The 20,899-nt window shown below is 42.7% G+C and overlaps 1 protein-coding gene across 1 annotated transcript in view; it reads right to left on the bottom strand.

Annotated features, from left to right (window-relative positions):
* Positions 1-4,065, bottom strand: part of TPK1 (thiamin pyrophosphokinase 1) — a gene marked incomplete at both ends in the record, with an annotated part of 286,248 nt that extends 282,183 nt beyond the window's left edge. The window contains one exon of the mRNA XM_080611270.1: positions 4,023-4,065. Within this exon, the coding sequence (XP_080467396.1) occupies positions 4,023-4,065 (43 nt within the window). The remainder of the gene's footprint in view (positions 1-4,022) is intronic.
* Between the last annotated feature and the right edge of the window lie 16,834 nt (positions 4,066-20,899).

The following is a 20,899-nucleotide window of genomic DNA, read 5'->3' as shown; positions in this document are numbered from 1 at the left end:
ACATTCATATTGAGAGCTGTTGGATTATAAACTGAGGAAGTTATCCTCCTTCTACATCACTCCACTTGATAAAACAAATCATGAGCAGCACTCTAAGGACTGTGCAAGGCAAAGAATCATTAAACACATCTGGAGATGAGTGAGAATCCAGGCCATGTTATGGCACACAATGTAAAATGTCCCTGTGAGAAAACACAGTTTAGCAAACCAGCACTCTGCCCTTCTGAAAGTCTCAAGTGGTATTCCAGGGCAACTTTATTAGAGCATGCTACAGAACTTACACCGTTAATCAGACACAAGCATAGCACACTCAGCTCTTAAAGTACACAGTATTAAAATTATAAATTAGAAACACTTGCATCTCTGCAGAAATGCCTGCAGCACAGTCTGAGACAAACAGCAGGACACAATGATAGTGCAAGAAAAGGGTATAAAACAGCAGGAGGTTAATGTCTAGCCTATAGCAGGATACTCCAGAAAAAACAAAGTTCCTCTTGTCATGATTCACAGGCCCATAGCGTGACATCACTAGGAGCCTTCTACAACAGCTCTGTCAGAGCTTCGCCCTGTGAAGCTTCTGCCTGACCTTTTCACAGCAGCATGCAGGACTTCAGAGTGAACCCCTGTGAGACTTTTTAGCAGTTTCATGTAATGAGAAAATAAGAATACATTTGTTTCAGTATGCAACACTCATATTTAGATCTTAACCCCACTTCAACTTCTACCTTGTTACCCATTCTAAACTACATTAGGCAAATCAACACAGTTCTGAAGCCCACAGCACAGTGTTCTGACTGCAGCACAGTGATTTCCAACTACGCTCCAGCTGTTTGACTGAATAACATTCAACGCCCCTGAACGCATTAGTTAGCACAGCAGCTCTCAAATATCTATTGCTTGGACTTCAATGAGGTGCAATATAGGGAAATGTGCAATCTAAATAGAACTCACCCTAACTACACTGACTAAAATTACCAAAATGCACGTGGACCTGAAATTACAATTCAGGTACCTATTATTAGGTTCCAAACCTATGTTTTATTCTTTTCCATATAAATATCAGCACCATTTCTGAACACCTTCAAAAAGAAATACAAAATAACTAACAACCTCCCAACATAGCTGACAAATCTTTCCCATTCTCCTCACCATAAGGTGCCACCCTGTTTGCACATATGGTGGGGATGCTTTAGAAAGCATCCAGAAACATAATATACATTGCTAATATACATTTATGCTAGTGAAGGCAAGGAGATAAGGCCCATAGTACTCCAATGTCCTCACAAGGGTTTATTTTGAAACCTCACATCAAGTCTCTTAAGGAGCATCATGTTCTACATAAATTAGCTTTGTATTATTTGGACACTTACATACATATCCCACTGAAGCAAAAAAATGAAGGAACTGCTGATAATTCCTCACAAAGAATTCGGGAGCCTCATTTCACCCACCCAACTCTGAAAACCATATTTCTGAGTTCCCCAAGGAGGATACCAGATTTTAAACTATGAAATTGCCAAATAAATCTGCTCAGCCTTGCAGACTTTGAGCAGGCCAAACCAATTGGAAATGCTGGCAATGAATGTCTGTAATGACAACAAGGATCCTGATGCAGTATCACGTGGCATTTCATAGCCACACTATCCTGTGTAACCAAGTCAACTCATATACTTGTAGCAGCCATTTTTTCAGATGAAGCAGGCTTCCTCACACTCAGCTGAAGCCTCTGGTCTGAGAAGGCTGTGAGTCATTTGAAAACTGTGAAAAAACACCCAAATCTTCACCTCCAACCAGACATAACCAAAGGGGGGGGGGGGGGGAAAAACCCCAAACAGACAACTGGTAGAAACAAGGGATGTGCAGTAACCCTAACATCATACAAATGCCTATCAAAAGCAAATGGCTTAGAATATAAATAGTGATGCCTGCTCTTACCCAGGGATAAACTCTTCAAGTATATTTTTTGTCTCATCTTAGTATATATTTAATAAGTACTTAGTCCTCTTTTTATACAAGAGCACATCACGCTGCAATAAATTAAACCTCACCTATGATTATCTCACCTCCATGCTCACCCCTTCTTTCTACCCAAAGCAATGATGCAACTCATAATACACACAGAGAGTCAAATATACATTCCTGGCAAGGGTTAATGTGAATACAGCTTCACCTATTACTAGCTCTGAACATATCCTGAAAAAAATTTTAAAAATTAGAGCAAAATGCAATTAAATATATATATATATATACAGGAGTTTAAACATGTTCTTAGACTGCTGGCTGTAAAAAGATATTGAACTGTTAAAAGCATACATTCTGTTATAACTCTTCCCTTCCTCCAGATCTTGCTAGTGAATAAATAACACAGACCTCACCACAGCAGTTTAAGTTGCAGTGACAGAACAGAGCAGAAAAGAGCAGTGCAAGTTAGAATTCAGCTACTACGCCAAAATGTTCTTTTACACAGCTTTAAAGTCACATTATAGAAAGATACAAATATTTACTGTTTATAATGGTATAACTGAATAGCAAATCAGGCCATACTGAATTAGATACTGCAACAACATAGGGAATAAGAGGTACCTATTCCAAATAGTGTACAAGCTACTAAAATCATAGAACAGTTTGGGTTGGAAGAGACCAGTTCCAACCCCCTGCCACAGGCAGGGACACCTTCCACTAGAGCAGCTTGCTTCAAGCCCCATCCAGCCTGGCCTTGAGCACTGCCAGGAATGGGGCAGCCACAGCTTCTCTGGGCACCCTGTGCCAGGGCCTCATCACAGATTAACAATTCTTTTCCTAATACCTAATCTAAATCTCCCCTCTGTCAGTTTAAAGCCATTCCCCCTTGCCATGTCAGTATATGCCCTTGTAAAAAGGTCCCTCTCCAGATTTCTTGTCAGCCTCCTAATTTAGGCATGGGGAGCTGGTCTGAGGTCTCCCTTTAAGGAGCCTTCTTTTCTCAGCCTGGCTCCAGAGCAGGGCTGCTCCAGCCCCCACAGCATCTCTGTGGCCTCCTCTGGACTGGCCCCAGCAGCTCCATGTCATTCATGTGTTGTTGCCCCAAAGCTACAGGATGAATCTCATGAGAGCAGAGGGGGAAAATCCCCTTCCTCGACCTGCTGCTCACGCTCCTTTTGATGCAGCTCAGCAGACGAGTAGGAGGTGGGTGGTCTGGGCTCAAGCACACACTGAATCTGGCTCATGTTGAGATTCTCCTCAATCAACACCCCCCAAGTCCTCCTCCCCAGGGCTGCTCTCATTCAATCCAGTCTCCACCCAGCCTGTAGTTGTGCTTTAGATTGCCCCGACCCAGGTGCAGGACCCTGTAACAGTTGTGTCTGGGCTTATTACAGGTGCTCTATTTTCAGAGATGACAAGCCTAATGCTATATATTAGTAACACTTGCCTCTCAGGTCTCCAAAATAACTCACAAAAACAGACCACTCAAGAACAGCTTGGGAAAACCCCAAGAAAAAACCCAAAACAAGCTCTAACGCTTAGCCTTGCAGAACTGAAGAGGCAAGCAGGGAGGAGCGCTCAGGCAGGAGCCTCTGCGGGCAGGGCAGAACCTTGGACGCCAAAGGCACACCAAGCACCGACGGCTCCTTGCCAAGGGATACGCTCCATTGACAGCTCAAGAAACCTATGGCGAGCTCACTAAAACTACCGATTAAACCCAAAAGGGGTGACATTTCAAATACCAGTTTGAAGCAAAAGGGAGTTAACAGTCACAAATGGGTATATGAAACACAAACCGGCTGACGCGCGGCAGACTCGGGCCGGGCCCGCAGGGCGGCCCCTCACGGAGAGTCAGCGGCGGCGCAGGCACAACGTTACACCGCTTATACCGGAGCGTTCCAAACCCAGCACGCACAGGCGACAGCGGAGGGCGTCTCTGCATCTCGGCGGCGCCACCGGGTGCCCCAGCGCAGCGCTGGAACCGCCCCGCCTCACTCCGCCCTCCCCTTCCTTCCCTCCGTCCCCTCACGGCGGGCGGGTGGCGGTGTGAGGTACCGTACCGGCGGGCAGGAAGCAGTCCAGCGGCGCGAGCGCGCGCTCCATGTCCGCCCAGCTCGTGGCGGGGGAGAGCCCTGAGCCAGCGCGGCGGGAACGGGGCAGATGAGGGCAACACACCCACCCCCAGAGAGGCGGGGATTAGCGGTGATCCCGTCCCTGCTTCCCTAAGGAACTGCTCCTCCCGGCGGGCACCTGCAGCCACCCGCCCGGGGCGGTGCGTCTGACCCAGCGGGAAGAGGGGGTGTGGAGGTGAAAGGCAAGACGAGAGAATCGATCGCCGTCGCGATCCGTTGCTCGGCGATGGATTCAGCGGCGGGCAGGCGGGGCAGGGGGAGCGGCTGATTGGCGGCTGCCGCTGGGGCCTCTGCTGAGAGGGAGCGGGCGGGTCAGAGGCAGTGCGGGCACGGAGGGGCGGCAGAGGTGCGGGGCTTCACCTTCGCGTCCTGCGGCTGCGGTTCCCGCCTCCCCTCGGGGACGCTTCCGGCACCGGAGCAATGTCGGCTCGCTACGGCTGCGTTTAAGGGGGCATGAAGAGCAGGTACAACGCGAGGAGGACGGTGGTGTGCTCGCTTTTTCGCCTTCTAAAAGAGCGGCCGCACTGAGTTCCTTTTTATTGAACATTTAGAGCGCGGAGGGGTTACTTAGGGCGGAGTGATGGGCACCATCAATAAAAATACCTGCAAGGCACTGTCGGGACTGGAAGTGTTCTGCTTTGAGATCCAGTGACGAACGGCTCGCTCAATACTAACGTGGTTGATCGCTCTCGGTCCACTGAAACTGAAACCAAAACAAGCGTACCCAGCGCGGTTCCCCACCCCGCAGTGCGCGGAGCTCGCCTCGCACCGCCACCACGGGCTGCTCCCCGGCTCCGGCCCCACAGCAGAGGGCAGCAGAGGCCGCGGCTCCGGTCCCCCCATGGCGCGGAGCCGAGCGGGTCCTTCGCAGAGGCTCCCTGGGGTGGGACAAGACGGAAGGGTGAGGTCTCGGTTTAGAGGTGTTTGGAAGATGACATTGTGGCAGAAAAGGACCTGGGGGTGCTGACTGACAGAGCTGAGCATGAGCAGCTTGTGTGCAGGCTGCCAAGAAGCCAACAGCACCCCTGGTCTGTATCAGCAGTAGTGTGGCCTGCAGGGCCAGGGCAGTGATTGTTCTGTGCTGGGCACTGGTGAGGCTGCACCTCGAATCCTGTGCTCAGTTCTGGGCCCCTCACTACAAGAGAGACTTTGAGGGGCTGGAGTGGGGCCAGAGAAGGGGAACGGAGCTGGTGCAGGGCCTGGAGCACAAGTGTGATGGGGAACAGCTGAGGGACCCTGGGGGGTTTAGTGCGGAGAAGAGAAGGCTCAGGGGGGACCTTATCGCTCCCTAAAACTGCCTGACAGGAGGATGGAGGTAGGAGGGGGCTGGTCTCTGCTCCCAAGTAACAAGTGACAGGACAAGAGGAAACGGCCTCAAGCTGCACCAGGGGAAGTTCAGACTAGGATATTAGGAGAAATGTCTTCCCCAAAGGGTGCTCAGGCATTGGAACAGGCTGCCCAGGGGAGTGGTGGAGCCACCGTCCCTGCAAGTGTTAAAAAAAGATGTAGATGAGGCTCTTAGTGATCTGGTTTAGTGACGGACTTGGCAGCGCTGGAGGACCAGTTGAACTCAAATCTTCAAGGTCTTTTCCAACTCAATTGACTATAGTTCTGTGATAGTCAATATTTCCAGTCAAATGGGAGGGAAGAGGGACCAACATGTCAGCTTGCTACTCACTCCACACTCAGGGATTCACACTCAAATCAACAGAATTTAAGTGACTCCAGTGTGGCGTGAGGCTGGGCCATGTTTGTCTTGCATGATATCAAAAGTCCCTAGTAGCTATAGGTGTGCCTTGGGTCTGAATGGTGCAAGCACTAGGCTTTTGCTTTGGCCCTCTTGGATAAGATGTCCTGCTACATGTAACAGATTATACTCTGAAAGCAGCTTTGGTCTACAAAGACTGACAAATTCAGAAGCACTGGAAGTGTTCATGTCTTGACAATGAGAGAAATTAGAGGAAAATATATTAAGGACATCAAGAGGTAACTGTCATTTACACTACAGAAATTGAAAGTGTTTTGTTTCACTTTTGTGTCATTTGAAAGTTTTTTTTCCCTCTCCACTTTGAACTTGATTTTCAAACACTATTAGGGACTTCGATATCATCCCAGCATCATTCTTTAAGGAGGTTAATCAGCATCAGGAAGCAGCAGCTTGCCCTCCCTCCCAAGAAGAGGCCATAAGGGGACTGCCATGCAGTGGGTCTGTGCTCTCCTCCTCTTAGTTGTCTCCTCTTCCATTCTGTCTCTTTTTTTCAATTTTGCCAGGCACTTTCCTAGTAGTGGGTAAAACTATTAAACCTTCTCCAGGATAGCTTATTTTTCTTCAGTATCTGACAGTGTCTCTAATTTCCTGATTTTATTTGTTCTTGGGGGGTACCATCTGGTATAAGTAGTTGCTGATAAGCAGGAGTGGCTTCTTAGGCATGAGAACAGCCATACCCACTCAGAGGGAAGATCCATCCAAGTCAGGGTCCCATTACTGGATAGTGTTCATTTACAAGCCTTCCTCCTCTTCTCCTTTGCTCCTTTTAACATACTGTTTTTTCTGTAAATGCAATAATTTCCATATCTCCACTCTCTCCATATCTGACAAGATGCTTTTTCCATCTCTGCCACGCCTGGAGTTCCAGGCAGTCCTTCACCAGCCACCACTGCAAAAAAGTAATTGCACCTTTCTCTGCTAATCATGGCAATGCATGATACATCACAACAATAGCATTACAGACAGAAGTCAGTCTTGAGAGAGCAGGCTGGCACTGGTATCCTTTAAATCCTTTCAAATGCTTGAGGATCTGCAGGGTATGGCAAACTGCCAGCCCACTCCACAACTAGGCAAAGGGCAAACAAGTCAGATATGCTTTCTCTCCCTTATCTCTGGCTTTCTTTCACTGCCCTGTCTTTCAGGTACAAACCTCTCATCCACAGTATAAAGCCCTTTTTAAGAGTCATCTCCACAGGAATAGCTTATGTTGATGCTGAAATGCACTGATCTCTAAGGCAGGGCCTGAAACTATTTAATAGTGTATAGCAGAGCCTAACAAAGGTATCTAGTGGAAGAAGTTTCAGAAAGGCAAAATGAGTAACTACCCAGCCTGGCGTGTTTTTCCAAGTAGCATATAAGATTCAGAAATATTTCTTTCCTCTAGCTGGACCTCAAACCAAACCAAACTCCTGTTCTTTTCCTCTGGATGTATATGTCTACATCACTTTGCAAGGTCTGCAGAAGAATGTACAGAGAGGCTATTCAAGAAAGACATGCCAGGAGCACTGATCTTGTGCTTTGATTACTGCTGTCTCCTCTGATTAGCTAAAAGGAGGGCAGGTGACCTCAACCCTAAGTGAGAAAATAAACAGGCAAGCAGATGTAGCTCCTGAGTGACAGATGAGGCTGTCTGACAGAGCAAGTTCCTGAATGATTTGCAGGAAAGGTTGAGGGAGTGTTCAGACTTTTTAAACCTCCTCTGGTAACCAGCCAGCCAGTCATGCCTCTCACCTGATAATATTCACCGTTAATTTTGCATGGACTTGATGTCTGTGTATGCAGAAACTGCAATTTACATATTTTATATATACTTATATATGTAAAAAATATTCTTATCAGATTCCAGATAGCTTCCTCTTCTTTAGGAAAACTATTCAGAGAAGCAGTCAGTTGGGCAGCTTCTATAGAGCATAGTTATGATTTGACTAGCACTGCACTTCAGCATGACTAAAACTGATCAGATGGGACGAGCTGAAGGGTTATTAGCAGGGCAGCAGCTTTTATTTACTCAGAACATCTTCTGAGACTTGGCAAGGAAAGAAGAGGGAAGTCAACGTGAATTACAAGCGGATTTAAATGGGATATATGCAACAGGGCTAAAGCCTGCGGGGTCTGCTGTGTTTCCTTAGGATGATCGATAGTCAGGTATACAGCTGAGGCTAACTTATAGTAGCATTAGTTGCTTTTAGAACTTTTTTCCTTCTTTCAAATAGGCCAATCTAGTTGAGACTGCAAGGTCTAGAGGTATTTAAGGACATTGTCCAACAAAACGATAGGACCTGTCTCTAGCATTCACAGCATAACGTCCTTCCCTAGACCAAAGGCAAATTGGTCTGGTAATGCCAGACATCATCATCTAATGGTTTATTTTTTGTCCGTTCCCTTTCACCATCCTTCACCCAGAACAGGAGTCCTGTCTCTGTGCTTGACTGAAAAGTACTTTTGGTTGTTCAAAAACTATGGCAGATTTCAGTAACTGGCAACATGTATCTGAAGCCTTTTGACTGGAAAGTAGGTAGACTCAAAATTACCCAAGTGCCTTCAGAGGTCCCTCTTGGTGATGTCTGAAACAAGCTGCTTGTAAAGTATGGTTATTTGTTCCTCTTGCTATTCCAATTTTATTGCTAAACTAGAACAGTCTGTACAAGGCTGGCAGTCAGGTTTCATACAGTGTATATATGTGAAGAATATTTTCTCCTTCTCTCCACAGGCTAACTTTATGTTAAAATGAACCCAGTGTTAAAAGTAACAGGCTAGGATGGTTCATTCTGGTACCTATTCCAGTATTTGTGCAGAATAATAAGGTTAGGAATGTTTAGCTAGCTCAGCTATCTGTCAGAATATCCCTAAGTACTTTATAATGGAAAAAAATGCAGGCATCAGTGGATAAATGGGATGCTTTATTATAGACATTATATCCTTGTAATTCCCCTGTGCCAACAATTTAAGTCCCCATAACCTCCTTAAAACTCAACCACCAATTTGAAAGGTACAATCATTCAGGGGAAATAAAAAAGACAAACAAACAAAAAACCTACACACAGTCACCACTATACGCTGGCAGACAGAATCTGACACACACACTCTTCAAGTCCAGGTGCTGGAACAGTTAATAGAGCCAACTTCACATTTGTTTCAACAAGTCCTGAGAGATGCTTATACATTAAAAGAAAAAAAAAAGTAATATTAAGTGCAATCTGTTTCTGTAGTGGTGTAGAGCAGACTGGAGATAAACTTATGGATTGTATCAGGTCACAGAGTAAAGCAGAAGAAAATAATGATAGAATAATCCTGTGGCTCACTAGGCAAGACATGACATTCAGAAGAGCCGAGTTTTAATCCATGCTCTACTACTGACATGGGTAGACAGAATCAAACCACATGGATCTATATCCTCCAATATGGATCAACTTAGGAACTAACTTTCCTTTGAGAGATCTGGTTTGTAGCATTCTATGCTTTTGTTTCCTCATCTGTATAACAGCATCAATGAAGTATACCCATACTTTTAAATCAACCTGAGATCAACAGCCAAATACAAACAAATCTGTATTACTAATGAATAGGCAGATGGCATTTGTTTATCAAGCTATTCTATACAAATTGAGAAGAAGATTTATTATGCTAATGAACAATATTCTGTCATGAAGATGAATGCAAGATAAACTTTGGAAAGAGGATTGTGTATTGAAGTGATAACTTTTAGACATAAAGAATTTTCATCTAATCAGCTGCTATCAAGTCACTATGGACAAACTTAAACAGAGATTGTGCAGTCTAATAGCTATGACTGTATTCTTGAGTTGTGGAGTCAGGAGACTATGCAGGTGGCCGAGATGCTAGGCAAGCTGTTTGACCAACCTGGTTGGGAGTTTCTGAGGGGCCTTCACTGTGCTGTCCTGGCAGCACAAAAAGAGTTAAGAAGTAGGAAAAATCCAATGAGATGCTGCATTCTGTTCTGCCTGGAAGGACTGTCTTATTTTGTGTGGAACTCTCACTGTCTTCTCAGTGTGGGACAGCCAATATGGAGAATCACTCCACATTTTCCTTTCAAGACCATGTCTTCAGCACAGTCTAATATAAGTGCATTCCACGGCACCAAAAAAATGCATGGATTTTTAGTTCTTGATGTCTCTATCTTGAGTCTTGTTAACTGCGCTATTACTCAAGCATAGCCTCCTCAGTAGGTGGCATGAGGAGGCAGCATTCAGGAAGTGAATATCGTCGTGCATTTGAACTGGATGTAAGAGCAGTGTGGAATGCTTTCCTGCCGTGTCCATGCACCAGTACGCTCTGAGGGAAAGTAAGTTGCAGTAGCTTTACACAGTCGTCTATCAGGTTCTCACCCCTGTCCCAGGGGAATGAAGTGGTCTTGTAAAACTGCAAAGGGCAGCCTTTATCTGCAGCCGTTTGAGCAAGCAGGGCAGTCAACATGAACCTAAGGTGGTGGAGATCAGAAGGTGAATAGAGTCTCAGGGTAAGAACAGGTCTAGGTCTTGCCCACAAATCACTGGTGTCTTGGCTGGGCTAGGTTTGGCCAAGGCCCACACAGGATTCACTGTGGTGATGACTGCAAGGGTGATGAAAAGTGGGGCTATTGATAGCTGACAATTACAGCTGTTATGACCTCTGCAAGCCACTGCTCTGACTCATCAATGTAAAGACAGAAATGTTGAGGCCTGCAAGGACCTAAATCTGTCAGGGATAGTGTCACTGTGATGGGAGCCACTTTGAGGAATCTCTGGGATGGAAACGATGGAGGCTCCTACCTGATTCAGTGTCTTTGTTAGGTTCCATTGAAGTGGCACTGCCTGATGAGCTGTCTAAAAAGCAGCAACAGAGAAAAGATAATGGCTGCTATTCTGTCCCATTAGTATGAACAAAGCTGCCTGAGCCTGCCCTCAACTCAAATGCTAAATCTGTTATTGCTTGCTAATTCTGTCTTTGGGTCCCAGGTGGAGAGAAAAGAACCTCCTGCTGGGACAGAGGGCAGCCCTCATATATCTGCTGGAATTGCTACTTGAGGAAAACAAGCTTCTCTCTGGTGCACAACCTTTCCAACTAGTGCATGCAAAGACACTCAACTAGCTGGAGATGCCTGCCAGTAATGCTTCTTTAACTGAAAGAAAAATTCCGGAGAGACCCTATGGAATAACAAAACACCTACAGTGAAGAGCATCGTGCAGGGCACAGTACATCATCTCTTCATGTGCATTAGATGCCACTGCTTGTGGACGTACATACAAATATGCTCATAGATAAATGTATTGCGTCTTCTTTTAGTTTAGTTGCTTAAGTTAGCTGCAGGCTGACATATGATAGAGTTCACGTTTAAATCTTCAGAGTAAAACACTTTGAAAGCAAACCTATTAAGGTTAATAGAATGAACTTACAATGCCCATGGTTAAGAAGGAGGAGGGAGTGAGACACTCGGTAAATTGTTCACCAAATAGCCTGTCACCTCTCGGTCTGCAGCTGCAGGCCTGCCAATGGATCATTCTATTATCCTTAATGAGCTTAATTTTAAAGTGGTATGCACATCAAAGGTAAAATATTGATGTCAGTTTTGTTATCTGTGATCCTGCATCTACCTTAAATATGTTAATAAAGACTATATGCAGTCTAAGAAAGTGCAAAGGCATTATACATACAGCGTTTGCTTTAAAAAGTCTGAAATTTAAACCAAAAAGTGATTCTGTTCATTAAGCTCTCCATACACAAGACCCAGTACACGATGTACAAATGTACACAGAAATTTCTAGAAAATGCATTTACAATTGAACAAACTTACGAAGTTAGGGTTTTGGGATTTTTTTTTGGGGGGGAGGGGAGTTATCTACCCCATGAGAAAGCAGATAGCCATTTACTTAAGGCTTAAGATCAGATTTTTGAAGTGCCTAAAATGCAGATTAGCACCTCTGAGACTTTTGCTGTAGTTGGTTGCATTCATCCTTTGGTACTTTGTCACCTTAGAAAATCTGTCTCCTGTGTTTTCAGACAGACTGCCACATCCAGCTGGGCTGCTCATGCATTTGATGAAATATGCAGCAAACTTCCACCCTTGCAGAACCTCTGCTTTTCCTTGCCTGCCCTTTAAGAAATTGTGCTGACTATGCCACAATACCTATCACGTTTGCCTGACACCATTTCAGATGTTTTAATTCCCTTGGCCATGGCTGACGTTACTCCCTCCCCAACAGTGCCAGGTCATGCCCAGGCTTCTACTGCAGGAATATTCTATCAGGGATATTACTAATAGGTTTCTCACCATTATATCCAAATACCAATAAGGAAGATGTTTCAAACTGAGATTCAATATGTCATGGGGGTATAATCACTAAAGATCACTAAAGCACCATTATTATTCACATTCCAAGGTTCTGCCTGTGAACCGTAAAGGACAGACAGGAGATTGACAGCACAGCTGGAAAAAATGAAGAGATGGGTGAAGCTACTAGCACAGAGCTCAAGGGTGCTTTCTCTATATAGCAAAAGTGGCAGTGGAACAGAAACAGGAAGGGAAGACCAAGATTAATAGCAAGCTTTGGCAGCCTTGCAATAGCAGAAGTACCAAACGATAGTGTAATTCCTATGAACTTACTTGTAGGTTGACGTTAGCACATGTTCATTTGTAAACCAAAGCACACCTTGTGGAAGCATGACATGTACTTTTGCGTGGCTTGTTAATTTCACCTGTGAAATCTGTTCTGTAGACTGGGATAAATTCACAAACGTAACCAAGGTCTTAAATCAGTATATTTTAAACCACCAATTTGTACTGGCTTAATTAGCACTGGGACATGCTACCTGACAGTTCTTATTTCAACTGGTGCAATTTGGTATTTAGGCAATTCCTCTAGCCCAATGCTCCAAAGTATTTAAGCTTTAAAAGGCTTAAAATTACTACTTTACCTGAACATCACTACTGATCAGGATCTCTATGCTTTGTGTGTTTTCTTTATTTCTCTTGTTCTAATATTTGTTTCCTCATTCCTTTCTTTTCCTCCTTCTTGCTCCCCTACGTTTTTATTCCCTTCTGTTGAGTTCTGATCTTGTCTTCCCATGGGTCTTTCTACCTGAAATAATGGAGCAAAATGACTTTAGCAAAGCTGATTAATATTATTTCCTGCCTTGGCAAGAAGAGGAGAAGGGAATACTCTTGCAAATATCACCTACTTAAGATGCTAAGCCAAATAAATTTGTGTTACACTTGAGGCTATACACTGCAAGTGGTATATCCCAAGAAAAGCTTAACTTCTTTGCAGGGAGGAAGAAATTGCTGACTCTTGCTGAAACTCTTTCCTAAAGATCTTTAATCCGGGATATGACTCCTGGCCCAGCTCAATATCATTTTAATGCAGGCCACAATTACAAAAGGTGCACCCTTTCTGTCCCCTTGCACCCCATTTCCCTCATGTAGCCATACTCAGGCTTTTATTCCGTGTCTGTTATTTTAGGGTATATCTATCACTGGAGCAATGACCTTAAAGCTGTGTCAAAGAATAAGTTGAGGGGCTGTTAAAGCATTCTCATATTGTTTCTAGCTGTGAATAATGTTTTTGTTTTTGCCAGCTGCATCATTAGAGAAACTGATTTCATCATGTAGTAGATTTGTGTGCCCCAAGTAGAGGAATTGGTTACACAAGAATATTTTATAAGGCTTGTAGGCCAATTTTAATTAGAGGTAAACTACTGATGCTCTGAGATTTAAGACCAAAACAAAACTAAAACCCCCTCAGTTCTACAGAATTAGAGAGTAAAGATATAGTATTGGGTTATTTACTTCATTCTCACTATGGAATATCTTTTACCACTCCTACTGTAACGTAAAATACTTACTCTGACCATTAAGGCAATGAAAGCATGGCAGATGTGAGGAAGAAGTAAATATCATGAGTATAGTAAATAACACACACACACACAACCAAAAGGCAGAAAACAAACCATAATAAGTCATTACATTCTTTAGTGCCTATGATAATTTAAAAGCATCCTGTATACTGGAATACAAGCTTGCCATCAGAGCATAATATGTTGACTCAATAGCAAATCAAATGAAGAAAGAAAACACTTCAGAAAGTCTGTCGTTATTCAGAAACCATATTTGTAGAGTATGTGAACAAGAAACAAGCTCAGTGCTATTTCTTCATAGGTTAAAATGATGGTTTAGTCTGGTTTGCAAAGGAAAAGATGCTTTTCAAGATTCTGTGAAGTAAATCATGAGGATCTGTACACATGAAATCATGTGGAAAGGTGAGAAAATAAGAGAATTTGGGCCCTGGTAACTGCTGAATTTGCAGCTCAGTTTCCATCAATGTTGACAGAGAAATGGGTAAGTTTCTTCAAGTTTCATGATAAAAGCCGTGACGAGGGAAGGAAAATTCAGATTGATATGTTGTAAGCCACTGGGGAATCCACGTGGGACAGCTCACTTTCTAAATTTCACAGTATGGGAGGCAAGATTTATTAAGAATTTACAATGTCTCATCACACACTGCCTATACATGAGGATTTTAGCACCCCGTTCAAGTAAGGGAGACTCGAGTTTGGGTTTGACAGGCAGAGGTCTAGTAAACTAAAGTTTTGATGAGGAATATCAAGGAATAGGGGAAGACAAATTTACCCTTGATATGATAGTATCTGGCTTCTGCTAATTGGAGAGCAAGGCACTAAGCTTTGTGGTGCATCAGCTTGTTAGAGCCACAGGATGTTTTAACTAACTAGAAGGAATTAGAATTGCTTCAGCACTTAGTCAAGATATGTTGCAAGACTGGTCTCTTTACTGTATTTGGCATGTACCATCAAACAAAATAACTTACAGTTTTGGTACCATAAGTGCAAATGCAGCCATGTTAATTCAGCACCAAATTTACTGTTGGGTTATTTTGTTAGCATCAACATCTTGTAATGGGCAAAAGTAAACACACTATCCATTGAGCTAAGAATTCATTGTTACTCTTTTAGCTGTCCAATGGTCCCTAATTATCTCATTAGCAGAGAAAAACTTCATTAATGGTGCAGTTACATTTTTTTGGACAAAACAGCCAATACCAATCCTGTTCTCTGGTGTTATGTTCACTGTTTAGGTGCAGCATTAAGGTCCTAATGTCGACCATTTCAGTCTCCCTCATCTCATGCTGGTGGCGATAGTTACAACACATCATTGTCATTCTGAAGTCCTTGCTGGGAGGACCTTAATGGTGGGGTTTTCCTCCTTCTTCAGTCTTGGGTCTACTTGGGACTAATTGTTAATTTTCTCATCCCAATCTCATTCCTTTTCATCACATCCCAGCCAAACTTTAAAAGCTGCACAACAGCCTCACTTAATCAAAGCACTGCTGTTGAGTACACAGGGACAGGGGGGTCTGTCTGTGCTTTTCTGACCATGAGACTCACTGAGCTAAAGCCTATCCATCTTAGGCACCATCAGGTGGCTGCTGGAAGGTGTTAACCAAGCTACAAGCTCAGGCCAAGACAAACCCCATCGATCCCGATACTCTGTATTGTCAGATTGACATAAAGCTGTAGCCTCTTACAGTGGCAAAATATCATGTTCCCTGTCCTAAAATGGCTCATATCATTTTTACCGGGCTACAATTTATGCCATATATAATTAATTAATGTATAAATCAGCCAGTATGAAGATAAGACGGCTGTTAAAGAATAGCTGTTCGGAGCTGTTCCCCAAGGTGATATCACAATGGCTGTCATTCATATTATCTCTGCAATGCAGCGGGTAGGATGCTCAGGAAGTCTGCCTCTTGTTACAACTGACTTTGATTTTAAAAACAAAGAAAGTACCTCATAATTTGCCTCTTTTTTTCTTTTTTTTCCCCATTTCTTTTCTATTGCAAACACAGCTCCCTTCAGTGACCTCATCTGCAACTCTATACAGAGGGATGAACATAACAAATCTAGCAAACTAACAAAAAATGAACAATAGTAATGAGAACTTCAAGAAACTGTCAGTTTAATGAAGTAGAAGATCTGGTTTCATTAGTTCCAGGGTTCACAAGACTGTTTAATATGTAGCGCCTCAGGCTGGATCACATTTGCTCAGAGCTTTTCCTATAGTAGTTACACAAATTAAGATTCTCAAAAGAGCTCTGATGATGGAAGGCAGCTCACAGAGGGCTGAAATGTGCAAAATACAGTAAGTAAAGAACTCCATCATAATACGGCACTGACAACTCTTGTACTGGATTACTATATAATAAATCTGATGCTATTTTGCCCACCTCTTTCAGTAGTTAAAAAGAAACCAAACCTCCAAATGAGTCCACCTCAACTGACAAAAAAGGGTGCAACAGCTGTCAATCCAGTGGGACTGCAGCCCTTCCCAAAGAACTTAGATCTCAGTCTTTTCACTCCTGATCTTCCAACTGAGAGCACAGTATTGCTTTCCTTTCTGGGTGTCTGATGATGAGAAGAAAAGTCAGAATATATGTAGAGCAAATATTAACAGTACCGTGCAGCAGGAACTCTACCAGCGCTGCAGGATCAGAAAACATTTCTTTGCCTATAGAGCAGGAGCTCCAAGACACCTTCTAAGCACCAATCCCATCATCTAAAGTGAGCAGGTAAGTTAGAAAGAAAGAAAGACAGCTAATTAGAAAAAAAGTGGGTTGAAGCATTTCAAATTCTCACACAAACTTTTATGCTTTAACTACTACTTTAGAAATCAAATGAGCAGGACATGATTGGTGGATAGACCTCCCACTTAGTCGAGGACTGGAGGTGTTTGATTCATGTGGAGAAAAGGCTGGAAAGCATTGTGTGATCCTTCTGAGTACAGAAGAAATGCATACCGGAGACAGAATATTGGGGGTTTTTTGTGTTTGAAAGATACATGCACTAGGAAGTCTGATCTCACAGCTATTCGTCTTCTCAAATGACAGTATTAGAACATCTTTCCCCCCTCCGCCCTCCTTCCCATCCATTCACTTTAGATTTTTCCACAGTCAGAAGCTATACAACTGTCCAAATCTGTACAACACCATGTGTTGCTCTTTCCTTTGGCTTATAGCCAACACTCTGATTATTTTGGATAGAGCCATTCATACCACCATTGCTCCTGAGAATAAATGATAATCACTGCTCATTTGTCTCCCACTACTGAAGCTGTATAAATTGGACCATGGCACCATTCAAGTGAAGACAAATTTTGGCAGCTCCTCCTTATTATTCATTTCCACAGTGACTTCTCATCAGCAAGTGGTGTCCAGCAAGTGATGAAAAGTGGGCTTAGATTTGGAATTTCATTAGTGTTTACTTACAAATGCTAATGCCATTGCCAAAGACTATTGCAAAGGTATTAATCCTCCTCCTAATATCTTTTAAAATCTGTTTAGTCTATAGTGAGTAGATCATGAACCAGATTCTAATCTCAGTCATTATTTAAAACAAGCTCAGTTTAGTCAACTTTCAATTTCCAGCAGTAACCAAACTGAATTCAGACCCTTCATGAAGGTTGTACTCAAAGTCTGATTCAGAAGGTGGCCTGGGTGGTGCAGTAATACTGAAACCTCCTACTTGGGTGCTCAGCTGGAGACCCAGCTTCTTGTCTGTGCTCCAATGAGTTAATGAATTGTTAAGAGCTTTACATAAAATACTAACAGCTTACAGAAAGAAACAAATATATGTGTTAAAGGATTTTCAACAACCTATTTTATAAATAACTTCCCTCAGTCCTCTGCTGTGCCTCTGTTAATCAGTGTCCAGCTTTATTGCATCACCTCTTCTCTTAACAACCACCATAGCTCCCTTCTCCTCACCAAGGAGAAAGACAAATAGTTTCAAAAAGAGGTTTGTGTATGAATTTCCAAAATCTAAAGACTTTTTTATTTCCTTTGTTCATAAGGAATTTGAAGTTACTTATCCAGTGTTTTCAAAGCCAGGCTTCCTGGGTTTCCAAACCTAGGGAGCTGCTGATGCAGGAAGAGATGGTGCAAGTGGCACTTCTGAAAGAGTGATTACTTCTGAGAGAAATGAAGGCCAATTCTTCAAGAAGGAAGTAAAAAAAGTAAATAAAAAGAGAAAAAAATCTGTACCTTTTGCAGGAAACAGAGAAAAATGAGAAAAGAGTAGATCTAGTCTTTCCTTTCACACTTAAAATAATTGGCAGGCCCTCAAACCAGCATCATGAATCAGAGTTCTCTGTTACCATGAGAATAGCAGGAGCAAGAAAGCATGCAGCAATTTGGAATTCGTTAAAACTGGTAAACCTTCTCATCCAAATCCATGTTCCACCAAGTCCCCAGTCAACTACCTCTCTTCAAAATCCATCTCCCTTGTTGCAGAAGAACAGCAAACACTGAAAGCTTTGCTGAGCGCCAGCTGAACTTTAGCATGTAATGATCTCTCACGCTGAATGTTCTACATGCAAAATATTCCAATACCTTGAAAAGGACTGATAACTTGCCTACGTGTTATTATATTTACCATTAAAAGAAAGCCACATCCGGAAGATATGCAGAGTTACTTTGCTACTTGATATTAGATGTAAAGAAACAAAAGCAACAAACCAAAGTATTAGATAAAAAAACAGGCAAAAATTAGATTAACTGCATGCAGAATAAAGTTATTAGATCTGAAGTCCCTGGCCATAAGGAATAATAATGTTGCATTTTTCAATAGTGACAGTAGAAGTGCCTAACAGCCATAATCCCTCTTCTGTATCTTATCAAAGAGCTGGTGCTTACAACAATATATATTCTCTACTGTTTTCTGTACTTCTCATCCCTGACTCAGAATGAGGAGAGCCCTTATAGTCCTGAACCACTGTCATCACCTAAATCTGAAGTACGCTTCAAGGCAGAGTGTTAATTCTTCTGCAGAGCATAGAGATAGACGCAAATAACAAATTATGGATTGCTAAATAAGCAATGCCTAAATGGTCTCTAAAATGAAAACTCTCCCATACTTTAAAACATAATCTATTTTTACCACTTCTACTGCTACACTTAACTAGAAATCAAATTAATGCAATGCTACTACTTCAGAAAAAGGAAATGCACTCTGATGGATTTAGCTGGATATTAACAATTACAACACCAGAGCTCTTTCATCTAAAGTTCCCAGCTAAAGCCACACAACAGTTCTGGCCAGAGCTTCTTACCACTACAAAAAATCAAAACCAAACCACAAACAAACAATATCCCCCCCTTCCCAACAAACAAACAAATAAGACCAGAAAAGGACATTCCGTGAGTCCTTGGAAATGTAATTAACACTTTGGAGAATCAAAGTGGAAGGTGTTGCAGTCTGTAAGGATTTGTTACATTCTGATCAGTCTGTGGAGAAATAAGACCTCTAATTATATCAGCCACAACGTACAGTGCTGCATATACATGATCATAATTACCTTCAACCTATTTGAGGTTTTAAATCCAACATACTGGCCTAGCAGACCTTTGTTATAAGGCGCTAGCAGAAGGTTTATGCTTTAATGCACTTGCAGGCATTTTTCTTCTAAACTGTTCTCAATGAAATTTTTGCAATGCATTTTCTGAGAGAAGTGACTTTATTCCAAGGTGGGAGCAGGCACAGCAGAGAGCCATCTAACATTACAAGCAGCAACTTTCAGTCCAGCCAGCAACCTGAAACAACACGCCCTGAAGTTACACAGGGTTTGCATAGCAGAGGCTGTGAAGTTGCCTTGTGAGAGCTCTCAATAGCCTTTTTTATCCACATAAAGGTGGCTGTGTAGAAGAGCATATGGTAGAAAAGTCAGGTTTGCCTTTTTCTGCAATGTCATGCATCATGAAAGAGATTTCCAACCATAAACCCAGAGCATGTTATGAGTGAGACACCTTTATCTTGGGTGAGTAGCAGCTATACTTGTTAGTGTTCCTGCCTTTGAAATTTGTTCTTCAGAGTAGAGACAAAGTTCATTAAATCTTTGCCAAGCTACAAAAGCTTGCCAATTAAAGCCCACATGGAAATATTATGAGGAGAGGAACAGTTATCATAATGACAGATGGACTGTACATAACAGATAGCAATTTAGCTCTTCAAGGATAATTACAAAAGTTGTTGGAAAATAATCAGGCCCTTATTCAGCCAGCCAGGAAGATAGAAGGCAGCGGTACAAACACTAGAGTTCATTATGAAGTGCAGCCAAAACAGAAAGCTGAGGCTGAACTGGGCATACTGGAAAAAGTTGTGTAAGGTGCATCATTGCCTCCTGATGGAACCACTCAAAAGCGGGCACACAAGTGTTTGGAAAAGGATAGTCTGAGTGCAGTTATAATGGCTGGCTATTGATGTAGCTGTATTAAGGGATATTACAGCAGTTTGTCCCGGGCCCAGTCACTGTTTGCAGGGGGGCCAAGAATGACGAAACAGAGAACACGGTTGTTACATTTTCTGGTGAGCTCAAGGTGGATGTAGCTGCAAACACACTAGAGAATGGGACAGAATTAGGAAAAAAAACCCTAAGGCACTTATATGACAAGAAGTACAAGGTACAGTACTTCTGTACGGTATCTTCAACTGTATCTGTAACAGTTGAACAGTTTCACCTGTAAGACAGGAAGTTATATGCTTAACCATGGAAAAAATATCAGGATATTAGAGTAGACTTTAAAGAGGTGGATTAATAATGGTCTCCCATTACAAATAAGGTAGGCATCACCCTGGGACATGCAAATGGGAGTCCTGCCTGTCAGCATATGGACATATTTTCATATCACTCTGAAACTGAGATAGATGGTCTTGACTAGACTTTTCTGGGCAGTTCTAAGCACATTTGGAAATAAATACATAAAACAGCTGGGTGTAACAACTGCCTAGGACATATATCTGAGTGAGGGGTACAAAAGCTACAGCAAAGAATGCTTAGAGTTAGCATGATAACTATTCAAATATGTAGCAGACTGTTGCAAACAGGAGAAGCATGTCCTGCTTCTCCTCCACAACGAATAGGACAAGAAACAATGGATTTAAACTGCAGCAAGTAAGATTTGTAGTAGCTATTAGGAAAACAAATAATGATGGCTAAACAGTGTAATACACTGCCAGGGAAGACTGGGGATCC

Source organism: Psittacula echo, assembly GCF_963264785.1.
Source record: "Psittacula echo genome assembly, chromosome: 2".
NCBI classification, from domain to species: Eukaryota; Metazoa; Chordata; class Aves; order Psittaciformes; family Psittacidae; genus Psittacula; species Psittacula echo.
This window is presented reverse-complemented; position numbering and strand designations above follow the sequence as displayed.